Raw genomic sequence first — 27,388 nt, forward strand, 5'->3', positions numbered from 1 at the left:
AAATTATGGAGAAATGACCATCTTCATACAAAACATGTCAGGTATTTTATATACATATCACATAATTTTTTCTAGTTATCTGCCAGTAAAACATTGAAAACTACTCTATCATCCTAAAAAGTTCACAAGATTTTATTTAAATTGAGGACTTTAGTTCACCTTTTGTTAGAGTTTATTTAATGGCATACGTTTTAGACTGCTTTCTTATTTTAAAACTTTTAATGTAAAATGCTAATAGGTGTTAGTAGATCTCTTGGTGATGATATATTTGTAGTTGGGTAATGGGCATCTACCTTTATCTTGTTTTTGCCAATGTAATATTTTGTTTTGGGTTGCTTTTCTACTTTTAGAATGCAGAACAGAACATGGAAAGTCTTGCTGTTTCAGCATTGAGAAACCTGTAGTAAGTAACTAAAGAGAATATTTAAGTATTTATTTTCATTTGCTTTGTCACTGTAAAACATGAAAATTCACTGATATTCTTCCCTAGCACAATTTTAATTTGAAGCCTTTACCTGGATATAATTTCATAATCTTCTTTAGCTGTTAAGTACATAAAGATCCAGTGTGGCATTGTTAAAGATAATATTAATGGCTCATTGTTTAGTCACAGTATTTAAGCACCTAATATGAAAAGAATGATATACTTAGCATCAAACAAGGTTTAGGGAAAGATTACCCCATAAATTACAGATTATAATTTTTAAGTATCCTACTTGAATTCTTGTTATTTGTTTTAGGTTTCTGATATTCAGACAAGCTCTGCTGTTATTTCATGGAAGACACATGGTTCTGAGAAATGCAATCATACTAAATCTCCTGTAACATTTGAATTAGAAATATCTAACAGTGGTAAAAATGGAAAATATATAAATGTATATATGTAAGTCTCTTTTTAATCATCTCTCACTTCTCATAATTCAATTCAAATATGCTCTCTAAACCTTAGCTTATACCTAAGCTAAGTACTAAAGATTTTTCTGCAGTTTTTTTCAAGCTTTGGGTGTAATTTTCTACAGAAATAGTTTTATAAGTGGTGGTAGGTTGCCGGGTCGATTCACAAAATTCACTGAATCATAGGTATTTTCGAGCTGAAGGGAACCTTAGATATCAACTGCTCCATTCTCTTCAGTTTACAGATGTCTTATATGACAAGTTTAGACTTGGGAAATAAAGATTTCCTCTAATTCTCCCTTCTCTTTTTTCACTTAAGGAAACATGATGGTAGGCCTTTGTGTACACAAGGGAGGTAAGGCTTTCCCAGGAATTTCATTACAGGAGCTCATTATAATGCAGAACTATGATAGCATAAGGAGAAGGAAATGGCAACCCACTCCAGTCTTCCCGCCTGGGAAATCCCTTGGACAGAGGAGTCTGGTGGGCTACAGTCCATGGGGTCGCAAAGAGTCAGATATGACTGAGCAACTGAGCACTCGGCACGTGATAGCAGGAGAATGAGTTTAGGTATGTGCTTAGAAGATAGAAACAGGACTAGAGAGAATACGGTGGAGGACACAGTAAGAGCATAACCAAACACTTCCAACACCTTCTCAACTGGATAGGGACATGCAATCTGAACGAACAAGCTGAGAGAAGCACAATGGAAAGGAAATTCTACACAGGAAAGAAAGAGAAGTTCTTTTGCCTACTAAACAACTAAGCAAGAAATAAGTCAGAGATCTCGAGCTGTCTTACAGCACTTTAAAAATCATAAACATCTTAAATTTTATTTGCTAGAATTTATCATCTTTATTCAGAGACTTGAAGTGAAAATTTAAATGTAATTATGTAAAGTTTTATTTCTTTTATAATTAACAACTAGAAATTTTAATTTAAAAATTATAATACACAATCTTCTATATTGAGTAGAGTGATGAAAAGATGTAAAATGTGATGAAAAGCTATGTATAAAATTAAGTTTTGCATGAATTTACATAATAGTCTTTTTCTGGTATTATGTATTCCACAAAAGTCATTGTTTTTTATAAAAATATACTTTGTCTATTCCTCTTATTACCCTACAACCTTGAGAGACCTTCGCTTAGAAGCATAGGTCTTTGCTTAGAAGTAACAATCTTTTAGCTCTTTTCAGAGGCTATTTCAGGGTTTAGAAGCTCAGGAAGCTCCTTGAGGTGGTAGAGTACACCAAAGTACTTATGAGTATTTACTCAGGAAGATGTAGGTATAGGAGCACAGCCACTTTATCCACTGTAGCAGATAGGTGGCCACCCCCAAAAGACTGCTCTGTGTGAACAAATAAATTGCACGATGCATGGTGTCTTTGAGGCTTTTCATATGAACATAATTTAAAATAAGCTAGTTAAAGACAAATCTGTATTATTACAGTGTGAAGAAGCTGTAGCAATAAAATAAAATTCCACTTCCTAAAGGTATATTAACTTGGCATGCAAGTAAAGAATTTTGAATTATTAATACCACATATTTTGCATTCTTATAAAATCTGTTAAAGTTATCTAAACTTAAAGGAGAATTGTGCTTCTTTATCAGTTGAATATATAAGATTAAGATTGTTACTTAGTTTTTAAATGTGTGTGAGATCTGTTATAATCAAAGGTTATCTCCACAGCGGTGATGAATTTACATTTACTCTACTTGATCTACAGCCATTCATGGCTTATTTTGTAAGGTAAGTACTCCATCCTATACAACCTCCCTCCATCATATAGCCAGTCCCACTCCTGAGTCTGTATCAGTTCACTACCTATGATTCCTATAGTCAGCCTTGCTACTTGCTAACAGAGTGGTCTTTCGTTCAAGTTTCAAAACAAGCCCCTACAAATCCAGCATTAGTTCACTTTCTTTCATTTAAAACAGGTAAGAGGGTGGTTTGGGAGCCATTATTTGCAAGGATACAGCTTCGTTCAATTGGAAAATTTTGTATAATTAGCTCCTAAGAAATGTATCTGGAAACTCAAGTATGCAATTTAGTACATATGTTAGGATAAATATTTGAATGCTTACAACAATTGTCATTACATTTTTAGAATTACAACTGTAAGAGGCTCAGCACACAGAACTGTGTCTAAAGTGGTTAGCTTCACAACTCCAGGTTTCAAACCAGACCCTCCACTTGCACCCAAACTGATTAACCGATCCAAGAGCAGCCTGAATTTACAGTGGAAAGTAAGGATTTTACTGCCAAAATACCTCAAAATGTTTTTTAATTTAAAAACATTCTTTCTACTTTGCCTTGAATGTTAAATATGAAATTTTGCATGCTTCATCTGACCTATTTCCCTAGCACTTTTCCATCTCCATAATCATCTTTCTCTTTCTGTCTATATAAAGCATCAAGTAAATGATAAATGTCAATCAGAATTTCAATAACTAATGAAAGTTGAAATGTCAATTTCTATAACCTAAATACATTTGTAATTGTGGCTACCAATAAGTCTTCCTCTCAATTTACTTTGAGTACTAACTTTCTTCCTTGCATAAAATTTAGGAAGCACAACAAAACATAAAATTTGGCATGTCCTATAGACTGTAAAAAGTACACTTTAACTTTAATATCTGAATTACTTCAAAAATAAAATGCAAACAGATTAATTTTACAGTGATTTACTTTAGTCGTATATACGTGTGTGTGTCTGTGTAAAAATAGCTCATCATAATTTTATCTTTCTGATATTTTTAGGGTTCCAATGGTAATGGTTCCAAAATAAACAGCTTCTTTTTGGAATGGGATGAGGTAAGCAGTTTTACTTTTTTAAAGCACTTATTTGTAAATTATTAATATTATGAATTTTTATTTGAAACATTTTATAATGTTCTAATATTTTATGTATATTATTAAGGGCAAAGGTGAAGACTTCAAAAGTTGCTATATAGGTACCATGAAACAGCACAAGATCCTTAAACTGAATGCTTCTACAAAATATTCATTCAGATTAGCTGCAAAAAATAAGTTCGGCTTGAGGTACGTTGAACTACTACAATATTTAAAAGTCTATACTTCAGTAAGAACTTGAAACTAATTTTTCCATCTTCATTTATTTTTCAGTGATTTCAGTGAAATAGCAGTCTTCCATACATCAGGAATTATGCCTCCAACACCTTCACCCCCTAAGCTGAAAGAAGCAGGAATCTGTAATTTGTCACTAGAATGGTGTGCCCCAACTAACACAAATCCAAATGACAGTCTTACTTATGTACTAGAAATGGAGGAAGCAGGATTTGTAAGTTTTTCTTTCATATCCTTTAGTCTTCAACTTCAGTCTTAGGTATATTTTATACGCATTTTACTCTGAAAAAAAAAAAAGATTTTATTAATTTAATTAACTTACTTTGATCAAAGTACATGATTCCTGAGTCTCAGTGTTCTGGATGGGACCAGTGCAGAGCCAAGGTTAAGCAAGCCTATACAGGGAGATCTTAAGGTATCCAAGTCCCTACAAATAAGGTAGAAGCAGCAACAGCTGTAACAACAGAACAGAGACTCAGAGAAGTGTATTAGTTCTTCAACTTTGCACCTATCCTGGACAAACTTGCATGGTCACACAGCTGTCCTACATACTTCACCAGGGCAAGCCATTTCCTCATCTCCCTGAATCTTTGATGTGGGTGGAGGGCAAATTGTTTCATTCCATTCCAAACATTCAAGTCTATACTGAATAGACTAGTCAACTTAAAAAGCAACATTTTAAATAAAACAACTAATTAGATTTTTTGTGTAAGTAATATGTTAAGTGCCTTCATAGGCCTTTACAGAGAAGTAAAATATGCTACCTGTCCAGATAAGCCTGGATCCCCTAAAAAAACCATATATAAAGGGAAAGATCCATGCACACAGAGTAAAAATTGGATGGGGTAAGTAATGTTTTTCTATTTTAAAACTTACTCTAAATATTAACTATTGAGAAAAAAATCTTCCTCTAATTGCCCTCAGCTTTACAAAGTAGTAAAACATTAAAACATTATCTCATTACATCCTGAAAAAAGGAGCCCTTTAAAGTAGAAATTATCTCTATTTTTTTTATACAGAGAAACTGAATTTCAGAGTCTAAGGGGCTTTCTCAGAACCACCCAGATGGAAAATAAGTTGAAGTTGGAACTTGAACCCAGGCCTGTCTCATTCCTAAATCCATTGTCTTTCATTTCCAGGGGTTAGGTTTTAAACCTCAATACAATGGAGAAGATCTTTCATGCACTATAAGAAATCTTCAGAGAAGTACTACATACAAATTCAGGGTATGTGGCTATAATGTATAACTTGTATCATATTTTAATATAAAAGTATACACTTCACTAAAGATAAAAATGAGTGTCTTTTGGGGTTGAAATGAAACCTTTTTGTATTTAGTTCTCAGAAATTTTCAAGTAACTTGCTTTACAGTGTTATTTACAAACTGCACATTTTCAAATCACATTTATTTCCAATGGTCAACCAAAGTATTCTCTTTTACTCAAGCAGATCTTTGCCTGCAATGCAGAAGGAAGAAGCAACCCCAGTAGAGAAGTAAAATATGCTACCTGTCCAGATAAGCCTGGATCCCCTAAAAAACCATATATAAAGGGAAAGATCCATGCACACAGAGTAAAAATTGGATGGGGTAAGTAATGTTTTTCTATTTTAAAACTTACTCTAAATATTAACTATTGAGAAAAAAATCCTCTAATTGCCCTTAGCTTTACAAAGTAGTCTCTTAATCATTTGTATATTAAATATTTTACCATATAAATGTTCCATTATAAACTATGTTCTTTTTTCTAGTTCTCTATTGCTATCTCATTAATTCATATATGAACAAATTACTGAACTTTATATGAGCCTTTAAAATTATGGTTATTACAAGTAAGATTATATCTAATACAGAGGCTGTAATTAGGACACACTGATGATAAATATCAACTTGACAGGATATTATACAAATTATTTTGCCTCTAAACTGGAAAAATCCACTTTAAGGTACATACAATTAGCATTTCAGTCTCTTCCAAAGAACTTTAAAATGTTACTTAAGTAACATTCTAACAATGTAATTTGATTATGTTCTTATGATCTTTATTAATATCTGAATATTAATATCCTGTTAAGTTCCATGTTTGCATTTTTCTTCCATGAAAAATCTTAATTTATAAGATAACATTGCAATGAAAGACTTTTAAGTTTACTCAAGAATAATTTTAATTTTATTTCTCTTTTTCAGAACCACCCGAAGATAATGGTGGGACAAACATTTCAAGTTACAGTTTAGAAGTTAGGGAGAATTTGGATGGTAAGGCATCATAATTTTTTAACGTTTCATTCTGAAATAATTTTAGACTTTCCTAGAAGCTGCAAAAAATAGTATAGAGAATTCCCATGTGCAACCTTCACTTAGCTTCTCCTAATATTAATATCTTCGTGCAATATCATAGAGCAATTATCAAAGCCAGGAAATTGTCACTGGTATAATACTATTAACTAAACCCCAGAACTTACTTGGATTTCTCCAGGTTTTGATAATAAATCATATTTACTAACTGATCTAGTATGATTTTATGGTTAATTCTATGGGGAATATAATTAATTACTGTAAGTAGGTGATTGGACAGTAGTTAACTTCCAAAATGGTATATACATGAGATAAGATTTATAAGCTACCTATAAAAATTGGACAAATTTGCTTCTATCCCTTCAGTGAATTTCTGGAACATAATCTACAATGGAACCACAACGGAATTTCTATACAATCACCTGCAACCTGGTACTACATATAAATTAAGAGTCTTTTGCACTTCACCTATAGGCCATAGCCAGGTGAGAAAAGAGAGAAAGAAAAGTTTTTAAATTGAGTATTGAAATGAATTGTATAATATTACTAAATGTTTTACAAAATTAAACTTGAATTCAGTAGCCATAAGGTACTTTGTATTTTTCTTAGCCTTCAGATATATTGACTGTTCAGACACCTAATCTTTCTCCTGCATCTTGCCGTCCTCCACCCTTGAATGGTAAAGTGCAGTCCAAAGAAACCAACATCCAATGCAGTAAGGCTTCTTCTGTGATTTGAATTACTGACTTAAATTTCCTGTTTTGTAACTTCTGATTTTTATATTGATATATTCAGTTGGCCAAAAAGTTTCTTTGGTTTTAAGTAAAAATTAAAGACACATTTTTCATTTTTACCAAGAACTTAATTGAACAACATGTTCACAGTTTTGTTCCACTGCCTTCTGCCATTTTTCAGACAACTTCATAACTCCATCTTCCCAAAACTTTCTTTTTGAGCAAAAGACTGTTCCAGGTGCCTTTTACAGTATTCCAGGGAATTTAAATTTTTTCTATTAAGAGAATTTTATAAACACTGAAATAAATGGAAATCTGAAGGTGAAATGTCTGGTAAATATAGCAGATGAATTAGGACTTCCCCGACAAGCTGTAACTGTTTTTGCCTGGTCACCAAAAAATGTGCAGTCTTGTATTATACTGATGGAAGATTATATGTTTTCTGTTGATTAATTCTGGTGCTTTTCATCAAGTGTGGCTTTTAGTTGGTCTAATTGGGAGCAGTACTTATTGGAATTAATCATTTGGCTTGCCAGAAGAAGCTCATAATACAGGACTCCCTTCCAATCCTACCATGTACACAATATCACCTTCTTTGGATGAAGATGCCTTTGGTGTGGTTGGTAGTGGTTCATTTCATTCAACTCATGATCTCTTCCATTCCACATTATTGTACAGTATCCACTTTTCATCATCCATCACAATCTGTTTTTAAAACAGAATGTTTTCATTATGTTTAAATACAGAATCATGTGAGGAATTATGATCAAGAAGGTGTTTTTCTGCTTAACTTTTGTGGACCCCAAACATCAAAGTGATTAACATAACCAAGCTGGTGTGATTTTCAACACTTGATTTGGATATTTGGAGTATGTCAGCTATCTACCACATGGTATAACATTGATTATTCTCAATGTTTCAATTTGATCCCTATCAACTTCAGCTGATCTACCAAATGTGGAGCATCATGGAGGAAGAAATCTCAAACAAGAAACTTCACAAACCACTTTTGATATGTTCAATCAGCCACAGAATCTTCTCCATATCTTCACAAATCTTTTTTGGTGTTTTTATCTTTTTTGAAATAATAAATCATAATATGCTGAAATGTTGCTTTTTTTCTTCCATCTTCAACATTAAAATAGCTACAAAAACTCACCAATTTCATTGTCTTATTAAATGCATGCTGATATGATAGCTGTTACAATACAAGCTTACAAAATTGTTTTCAATGAAGTTAAAGGCAACTAAGCTCTAGTTCAAGCTGGTTTTAGAAAAAGCAGAGGAATCAGAGATCAAATTGCCAACATCCGCTGGATCATCAAAAAAGCAAGAGAGTTCCAGAAAAACATCTATTTCTGCTTTATTGACTATGCCAAAGCCTTTGACTGTATGGATCACAATAAACTGTGGAAAATTCTGAAAGAGATGGGAATACCAGACCACCTGACCTGCCTATTGAGAAACCTATATGCAGGTCAGGAAGCAACAGTTAGAACTGGACATGGAACAACAGACTGGTTCCAAATAGGAAAAGGAGTACGTCAAGGCTGTATATTGTCACCCTGCTTATTTAACTTCTATGCAGAGTACATCATGAGAAACGCTGGGCTGGAAGAAGCACAAGCTGGAATCAAGATTGCCGGGAGAAATATCGATAACCTCAGATATGCAGATGATGCCACCCTTATGGCAGAAAGTGAAGAGGAACTAAAAAAACCTCTTGATGAAAGTGAAAGACAAGAGTGAAAAAGTTGGCTTAAAGTTCAACATTCAGAAAACGAAGATCATGGCATCTGGTCCCATCACTTCACGGGAAATAGATGGGGAAACAGTGGAAACAGTGTCAGACTTTATTTTTCTGGGCTCCAAAATCACTGCAGATGGTAATTGCAGCCAGGAAATTAAAAGACGCTTACTCCTTGGAAGGAAAGCTATGACCAACCTAGATAGCATATTGAAAAGCAGAGACATTACTTTGCCAACAAAGGTCCATCTAGTCAAGGCTATGGTTTTTCCAGTAGTCATGTATGGATGTGAGAGTTGGACTGTGAAGAAAGCTAAGTGCCGAAGAATTGATGCTTTTGAACTGTGGTGTTGGAGAAGACTCTTGACAGTCCCTTGGACTGCAAGGAGATCCAACCAGTCCATTCTAAAGGAGATCAGTCCTGGTATTCATTGGAAGGACTGATGCTAAAGCTGAAACTCCAGTACTTTGGCCACCTCATGCAAAGAGTTGACTCATTGGAAAAGACTCTGATGCTGGGAGGGATTGGGGGCAGGAGGAGAAGGGGACGACAGAGGATGAGATGGCTGGATGGCATCACTGACTCGATGGACATGAGTCTGGGTGAAGTCCGGGAGTTGGTGATGGACAGGGAGGCCTGGCATGCTGCGATTCATGGGGTCACAAAGAGTCAGACATGACTGAGCAACTGAACTCAACTGAACTGAACTGAACTGAAGCTCTACTAGAGCCATCTTACAGAAAATAAATGAGCATTTTGGCCAGCTCAATATTAAATCTATTAAAACAGAATAAATGGTTTTCTTTTAGTGCAAAATCAAATAATGTCTAGAAAGTTATTTCTTGGTAATTAAAATCAGAAAAAATTTAAATGGGAACTAAAAAGTTAACTAACACAAATTGGTATAATTTGAACTTTTTGTTACTTTAGCATAAAGTAACTTTTATATGTTTAACATGTCTTCTTAAATTATATTGTGTTTTTAAGTACCATCCTTAAATTTTGCAATTTTTAAGTTAATTTTGTATATTTTTCAAATAGTAGGAAGTTGCTAAATAACACAGGGAGCCTAGTCTGGTACTCTGTGATGACCCAGAGAGATGGAATGAGGGTAAAGAGAGAGGCGAGACAGCAGGAAGGTATACATATGTGTGTGTGTACATATATATATATATATATACACACACATACATATATGTACATGCATAATTATGCTGAAGCCTGTCATGCTGCAGTCCATGGGGTCGTGAAGAGTTGGACATGACTTGGCAACTGAAAAACATATAATTATGACTGATTTGCATTGTTATATGGCAGAAATCAACACAAAAACTGTAGTTTTTCATCCATTAAAAAAGAAAAATCAAAAAAAATGTATATTTTTACAGACAATTCTCCTACAAAAGGAAACTCTGAAGCACTTACAAATGTCAAAAAGGTAAATGGCAACCAAGATGATGCACAAGGGCACTCTGGCTCAGAAGTGAGATGCACAGTGAGTAAATTCATTCCTAGAGAATTCAGTTTCTGGTTAAAAGCAACAAATAAATCTGGGGAAACTAAATTGTTCAGGTAATCATTTGTAGTTCATTTCACTTTGGATGAATACATGCTTCTACTTCTTATCAAGGTGGGGAGTGAACATACCTGCACAATCATTTGTATGTCTGCTTATTTGTTTGTTTGTGTTTATTTGTAGTCTGGATCTCATTCATCAACATGTGAAACTGCTCCAGTCCCAAGCCCTCCTACTCAATGTGGTATACCTGTTCTAACCTGCAAGAGTCCAACCTGTGTTGTTGTTAGTTGGGAAGTACGATCTCAGTTTATTAGTTTTGATGATATAAAAGCACAGTAATTGGTTTAGAAATTGCTTTTAAAGTCTATAACTCCCTAAGGGTTCAGAGTCTAGATTAGTCTGGACCATGGTTTTAGAACACACCTAAGACCTGTTGCTAGTGCTATTAGAAAGGCAAAGGCTATGGTAATCCTGCTTTCCAAATCTTATATTTTTGAAGGATAATAAATTTAGAAAACCAAAGAGACAATCAGTATGCAACCAATTGAATTTTTGAAACTAAAATAAAAGATAATAAAATTAAATCTATTTATAGTTTTTTTAAAGTTTCATTGGGAAAACTCTGGTAGTTTGTTTGCATATAACCACAGTATGACACATAAGAAATGTGACTGTGAAGTAATGAAGAATTTTTTTTTTAATGTACATCCATTTGAATATCTTCCCCTTCAAACTAATCAAACTCAAAAAGAATTGGCCTAGTTATTAAGCCCCCTAAGTGTCTTTGATTTTTTTCTTCCCTTTTCCCCAAATTCTAGTAGAGAATTTTTAGCATTAACAAAAAAAACCTTTAGTCTGATAATAATAAATGATTACCTATAATGAAAGAGATTGCAAAAATATAAAGAGAGAGATATGAATCACTTTACTGTACACCTTAAATGAACACATTATAAATCAACTATATTACAATAAAAATTTTTAAAAATAATAATAAGTGATTGATCTGTTCATACCCCTGTATAAAAGCCAGACAGTACTGGGCTTTGTGTTTGATCCCACTAGTATGTTGAATTATCCAATCCTTTCTCTTAATTTTATTTGAGCCATTTAACATTAATTACAGTGTTCAACATTATGTTTATTTCTGTACTTGTCTATATTTCATTCCATTTAATAGATTATAGGCTTTGACACTGAAAGGATCATATTGTTACTTTCCATAGTATTGAGTATAGTGACTCCTTATGGAAAGAGCTAAATTTTTTGTTTTTGTTGCATTTTTCAGATTCCTGCGTGTAATGTTGCTGAGATCACTGATTACAGATTAGAGTGGGGACAAACTGAAGATTCAATGCACTTGATTTACACTGGCCCTTGTCTGAGCTATGAAGTTAAAGGTCTCATTCCTGCCACTATGTATTTTTGCAGAGTTCAGGTAATCCTAACAGTTCTTCCAATGTAAGCAAAGTATTAAGCTATGTTATTCACATTCATAATATACCATTTCCAGTGGAAAGACCAGAAGGGAGTCACAGACTTCCAAATCTTAAATATTCATCATATCCAGCAACAACATTCTGGGTTCCTTTATCTTGATTTTAAAGCCTCACATGATCTGGCACCTACTTTCTCTTTTTAAATTTGTTTATTTTTTAATTGAAGGATAATTGCTTTACAGAATTTTGTTGTTTTCTTTCAAACATCAACATGATGTCACCTACTTTCTATTTCAACTTGATCTGACATTATTTTCTCTTCAGTTCTATATTTCCCAAATTTCCCTGAACTCACTTGAAATGCTTTTATAAAACACTGAATTCTGAACCTCCACTCAGACCTACTGCATCAAAATTTTTAATCCAGAAATCTACTAATCTGTATATTATAAAAGCACCCAAAGTGATAATTATCATTAATTAGGAAAAACTGCACAAATCATACCAAACAAACAAGTCTACTGCCACCCCAAGTATGTTTTGTACATTTGTTCATACTGGTTGTTTGGCTATCTTGTTCCATAAAGCCAAGCTTCTGCATGAATGCTTCCCTGGATACCTTAGGTGGAAATGATCCCTTCATCTTCTACTAGAATTAAAAAAATTATAACTTTAAGGTTTGGGGAAACAGCCTACATTTAGAATTACCTGATATGTTGTCCATATAGTGTTAAGCCATCAAATCCTAGGAACCCTAATACTGGTACCTGAGCTGCATGTTCCAATTTGCCTTTCATAACTGGAAGTTGGGGGGTTTTTTAAGTATTTTTTTTAGAAAAGAATCCTTTGTAATATTTTTGGATACCCTTATTTTTGTATTAGAAAAATGCTCTCCCAATATATGTTTATTAGACAGCCACCACAATAGTTCAAAGAATAGGGGAATTTATGAACATTAAAGTTGCTTTAGTGGGTCAGACATTAATGGTGAGACATTAATTAATTTTAAAGATATTAGAGAGGTAAAAATCAATGGACTAGCTTCTAGCCAAGACAGAGTTCCCCCATAATTCCCAAGTCTTCCCTCTTACAACCAAAAAATCCTGAGCATAAAACAACAAGCAAACATGGGAAAACTCTGAATCGTGGAAAGAAAGAAAAATGTGGAAGGAAAAAAATCCTGGGGAACTCACAACTTGAATAACACAGTGGTGAGCCCTTGGACTTCCTTATCATCTCCCATATAGCCCAAAAAGGGTGTGAGAGAAGTCTCCAACTCAAAATTTCCAAAAGGGACAGACAGAACAAAAACTCCAAGAAAAGCCTGTTTCACCTCAGCCCCAGCAAAATGACTGGCAATAGGGTAGCCTAATAGAAGAAAATATTGTTCACAATACCCACTTTACTCCACCCAAACATCAAGAGAAAAATTACACATATCCCTATCCTTCCCCACCCCTGAAATTTCAACAGGCCAAGTAGGAAGCTGACTATCCAATTTACCCCAGAAGCAAGCAGCATGCTCTAATTTTTCTAGCCAAAGGTATCAGTTTTGGCAGGGCCAAGCAGGTAATTAATCTTCCATCCTCTGCCTGGCAGAAGCAGGCAGTACTCTGCTTCCATTCCCCTGCTAACTGGTGTCAGTATGGCCAAGCAGGGAGCTTCCAGTCTTCCATACCTCTCTCATGGAAGCAGGCAGCAGCTCTCTAATTCCCCTGTAAGAGTAGTGTTGGCAAGCTCAGCGTCTACCCCCACCCAGCAGCAACATACTGAACAAAGTGGTATGATTCAGGCTAGTTAGCTCTCTACTTTCCTCCTGCCTGTGTCAGTGAGACCCAGAGTGAAGCTGAACTTACATGTCCACCTACTGGCACTGAGACTGAAAGACAATATGGGAAGCAGAGCTAGTCAGCACTCAGGCCCACCCGCCTTCACCTGCTGTCAATAGGTTCCAGTGGAGAGCTCAGTCTCCATATCTTCTCACCCATTAGAGAGGGATCTAGGTGTTGAGAAAGCTATGCTATTTGGTGCCTCAGCCTCCCCATTCTCTTCCCTTGGTGTCATTAAGACCCAGCTGGTAGCTGAGTTTACACTTCCACCCTTAAAGAGAGGTGTTAGTCCTGCACTTCCCATCTCCATGGTATTGGCACAACCCAATGAGGAGTTGAGTTTATACCCACACTCAGAGACAGTGATGCAGTATAAATAGTTGCCCTACTTTTCCTGGAAAGAAATCAAAGGGGCCTAGACAAGAGCTGAACTTCCACCCTACCCAACTTTTGCACTATACCTCTGGAGGGATACAGTCTACTAAATTCAGTTCAATTTAATCGGTCAGTCATGTCTGACTCTTTGCAACCCCATGGACTGCAGCATGCCAGGCTTCCCTGTCCATCACCAACTCCAAGAGCCTACTCAAACTAATGTCCATTGGGTTGGTGATGCCATCCAACCATCTCATGCTCTATCATCCCCTTCTCCTCCTGCCTTCAGTCTTTCCAAGCATCAGGGTCTTTTCCAATGAGTCGGTTCTTTGCATCAGATGGCCAAAGTTTTGGAGTTTCAGCTTCAACATCAGGCCTTCCAATGAATATTCAGGACTGATTTCCTTTAGGATGGACTGGTTGGATTTCCTTGCAGTCCAAGGGATCTCAAGAGTCTTATTCAATACCACAGTTCAAAAGCATCAGTTGTTCAGCACTCAGCTTTCTTTCTAGTCCAACTCTCACATCCATACATGACACTGGAAAAACCATAGCTTTTGATTAGATGAACCTTTGTTGGTAATGTTTCTGCTTTTTAATATGCTGTCTAGGTTGGTCATAGCTTTTCTTTTTTTAATTTCATGGCTGCAGTCACCATCTGTTTTTTGTTGTCTTTTTTTAAACAGTCTACTAAAATATGATTAAATGAGATCCAGGTCTCATAGTATAGTATTCAAAATGTCCAGAATAAGTAATCATTTGTCATAAGAAGAACCAAGAAAATCACAACTTCAATGACAAAAAAACAACAGACTCTGTGAAGTAAGTCAGAGGTTTGAGTTATCTGAAAAAGGCTTAAGCAGCCATCAAAAAAATATTCTGACCAGTAATTATGAGTTATCCTGAAACAAATGAAAAATATTAAAAATCAAAACAAAGAAATAGAAGTTGTAGAAGAAAACCAAATGGAAATTACAGAACTTAACAATACAATAACAAAATAAAAACTTGATTGGATGGGCTTAATAGTAGAGTGGCGATGACGAAAGATATAGTCAGTGAACTTGAGGACAGATAATAGAATTTACCCACTCTGAACACCAGGAAGGATTTAGAAAAAAAAGAAAAAAATAATGATTTCAGAGATATATGAAATAACAAAATACCTAATGTTCATATCATTAAACCCCAGCAGGAGAGAAGAGAAAGAGTAGGAGTGAAAAATTATTCAAAAAATAATAAAAAGCATTCCAATTTGGGGAAAAACATAATTCAAAATATTTTAAAAGATGGACAAATCCAAAGTAATATAAACCTGAATAAACCCACACAACTAAGCCACATCTTAACTAAATTCTGGAAACAAAAAAGAAAGAAAAATATCTTAAAAGTACCCAGAGAAAAATGGTACAATACTTATAGGTGAACATCAATCCAGATGACAAAGGATACCTCATCTGAAACCATGGAGACCAGCAAGAAATGGCACAACATTTTTCAAGTAGATAGGAATTGGCAACTGCAAACTATATTCAGTAAAAAATATTCTTCAGGAATGAAAAGAAAATAAAGACATTCTCAGATGAAGGAAAACTAAGAATTTGTTGCCAGCAAAACTACCCTTAAAAATATCTACAGAAAGTACTCTAAATAAAAAGGAAAAGATAACAGAATAAGGTTTAGAACTTCAGGAAATAAATAACATTGGGATTTTGACTCAAGATGGTGACATATGAGTCCTGAGCTCACCTCCTCCCACAGGCACACCAAAACTATAGCTATACAGTAACAACTCCCTCTGAAAGAAGTCCAGGAATATTCTACCCAGCAAAGTTATCCTTCAGAACTGAAGGCAAGATTAAGAGTTTTCCATGGGAAAAAAAAAATTCACAGGATGGGAGAAAATATTTGTAAATCAAGGGACTGAAAAGGGATTAATCTCAAAAATATACAAACAGCTCATGCAGCTCAATATCAAAAAAGCAAACAACATAATCAAAAAATGGGCAGAAGATCTCAATAGACATTTCTCCAAAGAAGACATACAGATAGCCAACAAGCCCTTGAAAAGGTGGTCAATGTGGCTCATTCTTAGAGACATGCAAATCAAAACCACAATGAGGTATCAGCTCACACCTGTCAGAACTGCCATCGTCAAAAAGTCTACAAACAATAAATGCTGGAGAGAGTGTGAAGAAGAGGGAATCCCCCTATGCTGCTGGTGGGAATACAAACTGGTACAACCACTATGGAGAACAGTGTGGAAGTTCCTTTAAAAACTAAAAACAGAGCTACCATATGATCCAGCAATCCCATTTCTGGACATATATCCAGAGAAAACCATAATTCAAAAGGATACATGGATACCAGTGTTCACTGCAATAGCCAAGACATGGAAGCAAACTAAATGTCTGTCAACAGATGAATAAGATAAACAAAATGTGGTAGATAGATAGATATAGATATAGATAAAATGGAGTATTATTACCACTGAGTCATCAAAACAAATGAAGTAATGACATTTGTACAACATGGATGGACCTAGAAGTTATCATACAGTAAAGTAAGTCAGACAAAGACAAATATCATATGATAACAGCTACATGTGCCATCTAAAAAAAATGATACAAATGACCTTATTTACAAGACAGAAACAGACAGACTCACAAATTCTGAAAACAAACCTATGTGTACCAAAGGGGAAAAGAAGCAGAGAAGGATAAATTAGGAGGTTGAGATTAACATATACATACTACTATATTTAAAATAGATAACCAACAAGTACCTACTATATAGCATAGGGAACTCTACTCAATATTCTGTAATAACCTATATGGATAAAGAATCTGGAAAACAATGAATATAAGTATATGCATAATTGCATCACTCTGCTGTACACCTGAAACTAACACACATTATAAATCAGTTATACTCCAATAATTTATTGTTTTTATTTTATTTTTATTTGTAGGATAATTGCTATACAGTGTTATGTTGGTTTCTGCCACACAACAACATGAAACAGTCATAAGTACACATATATCCTCACCCTCTTGAACTTCCTTCCCAACCCCTCATCCCACTCCTCTAGGTCATCAAAGATCACCTGGCTGAGCTTCCTGTGTTACACAGCAACTTCCCACTAGTTATCTATTTTATGCATGATAACATACATGTTTCAATGATACTCTCTCAATTCATCCCACTTTCCCCCTTCCCCAAAGTGTTCACAAGTCCACTCTCTACATCTGTGTCTCTATTCCTGCCCTGCAAATATGTTCATCAGTACCACTTTCTGGATTCCATATACATGTGTTAATATACAATATTTGTTTTTCTCTTTCTGACTTACTTCACTCTGTATAACAGTCTCTAGGTTCAGGAGCCTCAATTCAACTGACTCAAATTCATTCCTTTTACGGCTAATATTTCATTCTATATATGTACCACATCTTCTTTATCTATTCATTTGTCAATAGACATATGGGTAGCTTCCATGTGCTGGCTATTGTAAATAGTGCTGCAGTGGACATTGGTGTCCATGTGTCTTTTTGAATTATGGTTTTCTCAGGGTATATGCTGAGGAGTGGGATTGCTGGGTCATATGATAGCTTTATTGCTAGTTATTTAAAGAATCTCTATACTGTTCTCCATAGTGACTATATCAATTTACATACCTACCAACAGTGCAAGAAGGTCCCCTTTTCTCCAAATCCTCTCCAGCATTTATTGTTTGTAGATTTTTTTATGATGGCCATTCTGACTGGTGTGAGGTGATTGTAGTTTTGATTTGCATCTCTCTAAAGCTCAACATTCAGAAAACTAAAGTATGGCATCCAGTCCCATCACTTCATGGCAAATAGATGGGGAAACAGTGGAAACAGTGGCTGACTTTATTTTGGGGGGCTCCAAAATCACTTCAGATGGTGATTGCAGCCATGAAATTAAAAGATGCTTATTCTTGGAAGGAAAGTTATGACCAACCTAGACAGCATATTAAAAAGCAGAGACATTTCTTTACCAAGAAAGGTCCATCTAGTCAAGGGTATGGTTTTTCCAGTAGTTATGTATGGATGTGAGAGTTGGACTAGAAAGAAAGCTGAGCACCAAAGAATTTATGCTTTTGAACTGTGGTGTTGGAGAAGACTTTTGAGAGTCCCTTGGACTGCAAGGAGATCCAACCAGTCCATCCTAAAGAAAATCAGTCCTAGGTGTTCATTGAAAGGACTGATATTGAAGCTGAAACTCCAATATTTTGGCCACCTGATGCAAAGAGCTGACCCATTTAAAAAGACCCTGATGTTGGGAAAGATTAAAGGCAGGAGAAGAAGGGAACGACAGAGGATGAGTTGGTTGAATGGCATCACCGACTCAATAGACATGAGTCTGGGTAAACTCCAGGAGTTGGTGATGGACAGGGAGGCCTGGAGTGCTGCGGTTCATAAAGTTGCAAAGAGTTGGACACGACTGAGCGACTGAACTGAACTGAACTGAATAATGAGTGATGTTGAGCATATTTTCACGTATTTATTGGCCATTGGTATATCTTCTCTGGAGAAATGTCTGTTTAGGTCTTCTGCCCACTTTTTGATTACATTTTGTTTTTCTGGTATTGAGCTGCATGAGCTGCTTGTATATTTTGGAGATTAATCCTTTGTCAGTTTCATTTGCTATTAATTTCTCCCATTTGAGGGTTGCCTTTTTAGCTTGTTTATAGTTTCCTTCACTGTCCAAAATCTTTTAAGTTTAATTAGCTCTCATTTCTTTATTTTTGTTTTTATTTCCATTACTCTAGGAAGTGGGTCAAAGAAGATCTTGCTGCAATTTATTTCAAAGAGTGTCTTGCTTGTTTTACACTAAGAGTTTTAATGGCCTTACATTTAAGTCTTTAATCCACATTAAGTTTATTTTTATGTACAGAGTTAGGAAGTGTTCTAATTTCATTCTTTTACACATAGCTCTCCATTTTTCCAAAACTACTTATTGAAGAGGCTGTCTTTTCTTATTGTATATTCTTGCCTCCTTTGTCAAAGATAAGGTGCTCAGAGGTGTATGGGTTTATCTCTGGGTTTCTATCTTGTTCCATTGATCTATATTTCTCTTTTTGTGCCAGTACCATACTGTCTTGATTACTGTAGCTTTCAGGGAGGTGTTCCAGACAAATAAGGGCTAAATGCCTTTATCATCATAAGTTCAGCCTTATAATAAATGTTAGATTTCTTTAAGCTGAATGAAAAGACACTAATAAGTAACATGAAAACATATAAAAGTATAAATCTCACTGTTAAAAGTAAATAAACAGTTACATTAAGAATACTTTAATGTTGTAATAGTGGTGAGTCAGTCCCCTATACCAAGAAACCTATATATCTAATATGAATATTTAAAAACAAAAGTACTAAAAATAAGTATAACTATAATAATTTGTTATCAGATACATAAGATTAAAAGATGTAAAATGGGACATCAAAAACATAAGATGGGGAACAGATTAAAAATACATACCTTTAAGTATGTGTAAAAACTTAAGTTGCTATTAACCTAAAATAGACTGTTATAAGAAGTTTTACATAAGCCTTAAGGTAATCACAAAGCAAAAACATGTAATTGTCATCTAACTGCTAAGTTGTGTCCAACATTTTGGCAACCCCATGGACTGTAGCCTATCAGGCTCCTCTGTCCATGGAATTTCCCAGGCAAGAATACTGGAGTGGGTTGCCATTTCCTTTTCCAGGTGATCTTCCTGACCCAGGGATCAAACCTGAGTTTCCTGCATTGGCAGGTGGATTCGTTACCACCAGGGAAGCCCCTCAAAACAGTTACAAAATATGAAGAGGAAGGAATCTAAGTATATTACTACAGAAAGTCATCAAATCACAAAGAAAAAAGCAAGAGAAGAAAGGAGCAATGGAACACAAAACAGAAAGAAAACAATTGCCAAAATAGCAGTAGTAACTCCAAAGTTATCAATAATTACAAATACATCAAATTCTCTAATCAAAAGGCATAGAGTGGGTGAAAGGGCAAAATTGCAATAACCAACTGTATGATAACTACAAGAGACAATCCAGCTTTAAGGACACATATAAACTGAAACTGAAGGTATGAAAAACAAAAATCCTTGCAAATGAAAAACAAAAGAAGCTATACTTATATCAGACAAAATAGACTGGAAAGCAAACACTACAAGAAGGGTCAAAGAAGGATATTATATAATGAAAAAGGGTCAATCTAACAAGATGATATAACATTTATAAATGTTCATGCACTCAACATAGAGCCCCTAAATATATAAAGCAATACTAACAGACCTGCCCCCTTCATGGATCACAGCCTTGTCAGGGTGAAGGGGCTTGTGTAACTCAATGAAGCTATGAGCCATGCTGTGCAGGGCCACCCAAAATGGACAGGTCGTAATGAAGAGTTATGACAAAACATGGCCCACTAGAGTAGGAAATGGCAAATTACTCCAGTATTCTTGCCATGAGAACCCCATGAACAGTATGAACGGGCAAAAAGTTTTGACACCAGAAGATGAGCCCCCGGGTCAGAAGGTGTCCAATATGCTACTGGGGAAGAGTGGAGGACAATTACTAATAGCTCCAGAAAGAATGAAGCAGCTGAGGAAAAGCAGAAATGACACTCAGTTGTGGGTGTGTCTGATAGTGAAAGTAAAATCCAGTACTGTAAAGAATAATACTGCATAGGGATCTGGAATGTTAGGTCCATGAATCAAGGTAAATTGGATATGGTCAAGCAGGAGATGATAAGAGTGAACATAAACATCTTAGGAATCAGTGAACTAAAATGGACAGGAACGGGTGAACTTAATTCAGATGACCAGTATATCTACAACTGTGGGCAAGAATCCCTTAGAAGAAATGGAGTAGCCTTCATAGTCAACAAAAGAGCCCAAAATGCAGTACTTGGGTGCAATCTCAAAAACAACAGAATGATCTTGGTTCATTTCCAAGGCAAACCATTCAACATCACAGTAATCCAAGCCTATGCCCCAACCATTGATGCTGAAGAAGCTGAAGTTGACCAACTCTATGAAGATCTACAACACCTTCTAGAACTAACATCAAAAAAAAAAAGAATGCCCTTTTCATCATAGGGATTGGTAGGCAAAAGTAGGAAGTCAAGAGATACCTGGAGTAACAGGCCAAAAGTTTGGCCTTGGAGTACAAACTGAAGTAGGGCAAAGGCTAACAGAGTTTTGTCAAGAGAATGCACTGGTCATAGCAAACACCCTCTTCCAACAACGCAAGAAACGACTTTCCACGGACACCACCAGATGATCAATACCAAAATCAGATTGATTATATTTTTGCAGCTAAGGGTGGAGAAGCTCTATATAGTCAGCAAAAATAAGATCTGGAGCTGACTGTGGCTCAGATCATGAACTCCTTATTGCAAGTTTAGGCTTAAATTGAAGAAAGTAGGGAAAACCACTAAGCCATTCAAGTATGACCTAAATCAAATCCCTTATGATTATATAGTGGAAATGACAAATAGATTCAAGGGATTAGAACTAGTAGACAGCATGCCTGAAGAACTATGGATGGATGTTTGTAACATTGTATAGGAGGTGGTAACCAAAACCATCCCAAAGAAAAAGAAATGCAAGATGGCAAAGTGGTTATCTGAGGAGGCTTTACAAATAGCTGAGAAAAGAAGAGTAAAAGGCAAAGGAGAAAGGGAAAGATATACCCAACTGAAAGCAGAGTTCCAGATAATGTAAAAAGATTTAAATACCAAGAATCTTCTCTAACTAGGAAGCAATTACAATAAGAAAATGGAAAAAGCTCAAATATATGTGGAGATTTAACAACATACTACTGAACAGCCAATGGGTCAAAGAAGAAATCAAAAGAGAAACCTAAAAATATCTTGAGACAAATGAAAAAGGAAATACAACATACTAAACATGTGAGATTGGGCTTCCCACGTAGTGCTAGTGGTAAAGAATCTGCCTGCCAATGCAGGAGACATAAGAAATGTGAGTTTGATCCCTGGGTCAGGAAGATCCCCTGGAGGTGGGCATGTCAACCCACTCCAGTATTCTTGTCTGGAGAACCCCATGGACAGAGGAGCTTGGCAGGCTACAGTTCATAGGGTCTGAAAGAGTCAGACACTACTGAAGCAACTGAGCATGGACGCAAACATATAAGATGCAACAAAAGCAGTTTGAAGAGGAAAGTTCATAGTGATAATATGGAAATAAGAAAACAGATTAATATTAACAAGCAGATGAAGGAAATAGCAAAGATCAAAGTGAAAATAAATGAATTAAACACTAAAATGTCAATAGAAGATATCAGTTACTAAGAACTGATTTTTGAAAAGATAAACAAAATAGACAAACCTTTACCTAGACTTATTAAGAAAATAAGAATGAGAATACAAATAAATAAAATTAGAAATGAAAGAGTAGACAACTGATACCACTAAACCATTATAAGAGATTAACGTGAACAATTGTACACTAAGTTAAACAACATAGAAATAATGGATACATTCTTAAAAACATACAACCTACTCAGAATGAATCATGGTGATATAGAAAATTTGAATGACCAATGATAAATAATAATTGGATCAATAATCGAATACCTCCCAACAAAGAAAGGTCCAGCACATGATGGCTTCACTGGTGAATTCTACCAAACATTTAAAGAAGAATCAATACCAAACTTTCTTGAACTCTTCCCAAAAAATAGAAGAGGAGGGACACTTCCAAAATCCATTTTATGAGGCCAGCATTTTATGAGGCCAGCATTCCCATGATCCAAAAACCAGAGAAGAAGAGAAAATTACAGGCCAGTATGCTTGAGGAACATAGATGCAAAAATTATTAACAAAATATTAGAAAACTGAATTCAACAATATGTTAAACAAGTCATACACTATAATCAAGTAGGATATATTCCAGGAATGCAAGGATGGTTCAATGTCAGCAAATCATTCAGTGTGATAGACCACCTTAATGAAATGAAGGATAAAAATTGTATGATTCTCTCAATAGATGTAGAAAAAACATTTGATAAAATTCAACATTCATGATGGTTAAAAATTAATTCTCAGCAATTGAAGTAGAGAGAAAATATACCTCAACATAATAAAGATCAAATATGGCAAGCCCACAGTTAACATCATATACACCAGTGAAAAGCTGAAAGTTTTTCCTCTAAGATCAGGAAGAAGATAAAAGTGACCACTCTAGCCACTTCTGGTCAACATAGGATTGGAAGTCCTAGCCTGAGGAATTAGGCAAGAAAAAGAAATGACATCCAAATCATAATGGAGGAAGTAAAACTGTCTCTATTTGCAGATGACATGACATTATATATGAGCACCCTAAAGACTCCAGCAAAAAAAGAAAAAAAAATTATTCAAATTAAAAATTGAACTCAGTAAAGTTACAGCATACAAGATAAATGCACAAAAATTAGTTGCATTTCTGTACACTAATAACAATGTGTTAGGGAAACTAAGAAAACAATCCCATGAACTACTGCATCAAAAGAATAAAATACTTAGGAATAAATTTAACAGAGGTGAAAGATCTGTACACTGAAACTATAAGACACTAATGAAAAATTGATGAAGACACAAGTAAGTAGAAAGATATTCCATGCTCATAGATTGGAAGAAATAATATTAAGATGTCCATTACCCAAAGTAAGTGACAGATCCAATGCAATCCCTATTAAAATCCCATGTCATTTTTCATAGAAATACAACAAACAAATCTAAAATTTCTGTGAAACCATAAAAGACACCAAACAGCCAAAGCAATCTTGACAAAGGAAAAAGGTGGAGGCATACTTCGTGATTTCAAACTATATTACAAAGTTATAATAATCAAAACAGTATCATATTATAAACTTCAGCTGTAATATTAATAAGATCTGAGAAATGTAAAAGACAGTTAGAATTGGACATGAACAACAGACTGGTTCCAAATAGAAAAAGGAGTATGTCAAGGTTGTATATTGTCACCCTGCTTATTTAACTTGTATGCAGAGTACATCAAGAGAAACACTGGGCTGGAAGAAGCACAAGCTGGAATCAAGATTGTCGGGAGAAATATCAATAACTTCAGATATGCAGATGACACCATCCTTATGGCAGAAAGTGAAGAGGAACTAAAAAGACTCTTGATGAAAATGAAAGAGGAGAGTGAAAAAGTTGGCTTAAAGCTCAACATTCAGAAAACTAAGATTATGGCATCTGGTCCCATCACTTCATGGCAAATAGACAGGGAAACAGTGGAAACAGTGGCTGGCTTTATTTTGGGGGGCTCCAAAATCACTTCAGATGGTGATTGCAGCCATGAAATTAAAAGATGCTTACTCCTTGGAAGGAAAGTTATGACCAACCTAGACAGCATATTAAAAAGCAGAGACATTTCTTTACCAACAAAGGTCCGTCTAGTCAAGGCTATGGTTTTTCCAGTAGTTATGTATGAATGTGAGAGTTGGACTAGAAAGAAAGCTGAGCACCAAAGAATTGATGCTTTTGAACTGTGGTGTTGGAGAAGACTCTTGAGAATCCCTTGGACTGCAAGGAGATCCAACTAGTCCATCTTAAAGGAAATCAGTCCTGGGTGTTCATTGAAAGGACTGATGTTGAAGCTGAAACTCCAATATTTTGGCCACCTGATGCGAAGAGCTGACTCACCTGAAAAGACCCTGATGTTGGGAAAGATTGAAAGCAGGAGGAGAAGGGGACGACAGAGGATGAGATGGTTGGATGGCATCACCGACTCAATGGACATGAGTTTGGCTAAACTCCAGGAGTTGGTGATGGACAGGGAGGCCTGACATGCTACGGTTCATGGGGTCGCAAAGAGTCAGACATGACTGAGCGACTGAACTGATTCTGACTGAATTGAACTGAATGTAAAAGAAAATGACTATATTTGATAACACTATCATATAATTGAAATTCGCCAAAAGAGTATAATTTAAATGTCCTTTCCAGAAAAGAAGAAAAAAGTGTGAGGTGGCAGGTGTAGGAATCCTCTCATAATGTATGTTTATATCAAATCACCATAACATACCATCTAAATACTGTAATAATTTTATTTGTCATTTATATCTCAATAAACCTGAAAAGTAAAATTGTAATGGGTTAAAAACAGGGATAAATATAGTAGAATACCCTTCCTCTCATAGGTTCTTAAAATATATTTGATGTTTGAAGCAAAAATTATAACACCATCTGTTGTGGTGCTCAATAAACAAGGAGGAAATACTTGAGAAAATCATATTTTTTTAATGAGGAAGGTAGAGGTACCTAAGTTGAAGTAATGTTTCTGGGCCTCACTCAAAGTGGTAAAACATTAATACCCACAGACTTTAATAACTTACATATGTACATTTTAATACCTGGGAAACTACTAAGAAAACTTTATAGAGTAACATACACAAAAATAGTGTAAATGAGTGAAATCAAATTAGTTTTCCAAAAAGTATTCAAGTTATCCCATACAAAGATAAGACATTAGCCAAGGAACTTGTGACTTGAACTCCAGAAATGCTCAGGGAGGAGGGAAGTGGTCTGTTAACCAGGCTTCAGTTTCACAGTTCCATATCCCCACTCCTTGCCATTAAAAAATCTGCTGAGGCCAGAGACACAGTGAGCTGTGACACACACTGTCACACAGTGACATAGGGGGAGGTGTCCCTTGAGGAATTAGGTCATCACCTGCCAAGTAAGAAATAGAGGAAAGAGAAACAGAAGTAACAAACAGGAAAATTAAAGGCAGACTTAAGCTCTAGCGTACTAATTATTAACTTTAATGTAAAACAGCCTAATTATACTTATTAAAAGCAGAAATGGCATAATGACTCAAAAAAATCACAGGCCAATATTCTGTCTATAAGAAACTTACTTCAAATACAATAACATAAGAAAGTTGGAAGTAAAAGGGAAAAAGATATATCATGTAAACATTAATAAAACAAAAAAGCAGGCGTGATTACATGTATATAGATAATGAAGACTTCAAAACAAAGGAATTACTGGAGACCAAAAGATACATTAGTAATGCTAAAAGTATCAATGCACAAAAGCACATAAGCATCCTAAATGTGTATGTATCGAGCAACAGAGCCTTAAAATATATGAAGCACAAAGTGATAACCAGAAAGGAGAAATTAGGCAAATACACACTTACAATAGGGAACTTCAACATCCCTCTCAGCAACTGATAAAACTACTAAGTAGAAAATGACCAAGGATAGTGAACAACTGAACAACACAATCAACCAACAGGATCTAATAGACATATTTAGCACACCACCCAACATCAGATTACATACTCTTTTCAAGTATCCATAGCACATTCCCCAAAATAGGCCATATCCTGAGCCATAACAATGTAAAATAATTGAAATCATACAAAGTGTGTGTTCTGACAATAATGAAATCAAACTAGAACTCAGCAACAGAAAAATAACAGGAATGTCACTGAAAACAGGCAGAAGTTAAACAATACACTTCTAAATAATCCATTTACCAAAGAGGAAATATCAGAATAAAAAATTTAATACATAGAATTGAATGAAAGTGAAAATACAGCATACCAAAATAGGTGGGATGCACCTAAAGCAGTGCCAACAGAGAAATTTATAACATTATACACTTATCTTGCAAAAGAAAAAAAGAGACTCAAATCAGTAATCTAAATTCCTACCTTAATTAGTAGACAGAAGAGTAAAATGAACCAAAAGCAAGCAGAAGGAAGGAAACGATCAGAAGTCAATGAAATAAAAAACAGGAGAATAGAGAAAAGTCAGTGAAACAAAAAGTTGGTTTTTGAAAAAAAATCAATAAAATTGATAAACCACTTGCAAGACAAAGATAAAAAGAACAGATACAAATCACTAAAAGAACAAAACATTGGATATCACTACAGATTTGTCAGTCATTAAAAGCATAATTAGGGATGACTGAGCAACTTTACACTCATAAGTGCAACAACACAGAAAAAATGGACCAATTTCTTGAAAACCACAATCTGCTAAAACTGAGCCAAGATGAAATGGACCATGTGAATACCCCTATAGGTTGTCATCAAAGAAATATTCATAAATAAAGAGGCCCTGGAAAAGAAATCTGCAGGCCCAGATGGTTCCACTGGAGAATTCCACAAAGCATGTAAAGAAAAATTAACATTAATTTTAAATCTCTTACAGAAAATGGAAAATGAGAGAGCTCCCACTTCATTTTATGAGGACAGTATTACCCCAAAACCAAAATCAAAGATAATACAAAAAAAAAAAAAGAAATCTGCAAATAGATTATTAATAGATTGTTAATTTATAAACACATTTTTTAGAAAAAAACCTTTAACAAAATGTTGACATTTCAAATCTGACATTGTATAAAAGGAATTATATACCTTGACCAAGTGGAATTTATGCCAGGTATGCAAGCCTGGTTCAAAATTGGTA

The 27,388-nt window shown here is 35.1% G+C and overlaps 1 protein-coding gene across 1 annotated transcript in view; it reads left to right on the forward strand.

Moving 5' to 3' along the window:
• The window catches only part of LOC133242603 (fibronectin type III domain containing protein 3C1-like), a 68,415-nt gene that overhangs the window by 17,179 nt on the left and 23,848 nt on the right, over nt 1–27,388 (forward strand). The window contains exons 7-21 of the mRNA XM_061408778.1: nt 275–403; nt 741–883; nt 2,588–2,647; nt 3,006–3,144; nt 3,659–3,712; nt 3,819–3,940; nt 4,025–4,199; nt 5,125–5,211; nt 5,435–5,573; nt 6,171–6,239; nt 6,645–6,763; nt 6,888–6,993; nt 10,149–10,255; nt 10,460–10,573; nt 11,568–11,717. Coding sequence (XP_061264762.1) covers nt 275–403; nt 741–883; nt 2,588–2,647; nt 3,006–3,144; nt 3,659–3,712; nt 3,819–3,940; nt 4,025–4,199; nt 5,125–5,211; nt 5,435–5,573; nt 6,171–6,239; nt 6,645–6,763; nt 6,888–6,993; nt 10,149–10,255; nt 10,460–10,573; nt 11,568–11,717 — 1,713 coding nt within the window. The remainder of the gene's footprint in view (nt 1–274; nt 404–740; nt 884–2,587; nt 2,648–3,005; nt 3,145–3,658; nt 3,713–3,818; nt 3,941–4,024; nt 4,200–5,124; nt 5,212–5,434; nt 5,574–6,170; nt 6,240–6,644; nt 6,764–6,887; nt 6,994–10,148; nt 10,256–10,459; nt 10,574–11,567; nt 11,718–27,388) is intronic.

The sequence above is a fragment of the Bos javanicus genome, chromosome X, assembly GCF_032452875.1.
Source record: "Bos javanicus breed banteng chromosome X, ARS-OSU_banteng_1.0, whole genome shotgun sequence".
Classification (NCBI taxonomy): domain Eukaryota; kingdom Metazoa; phylum Chordata; class Mammalia; order Artiodactyla; family Bovidae; genus Bos; species Bos javanicus.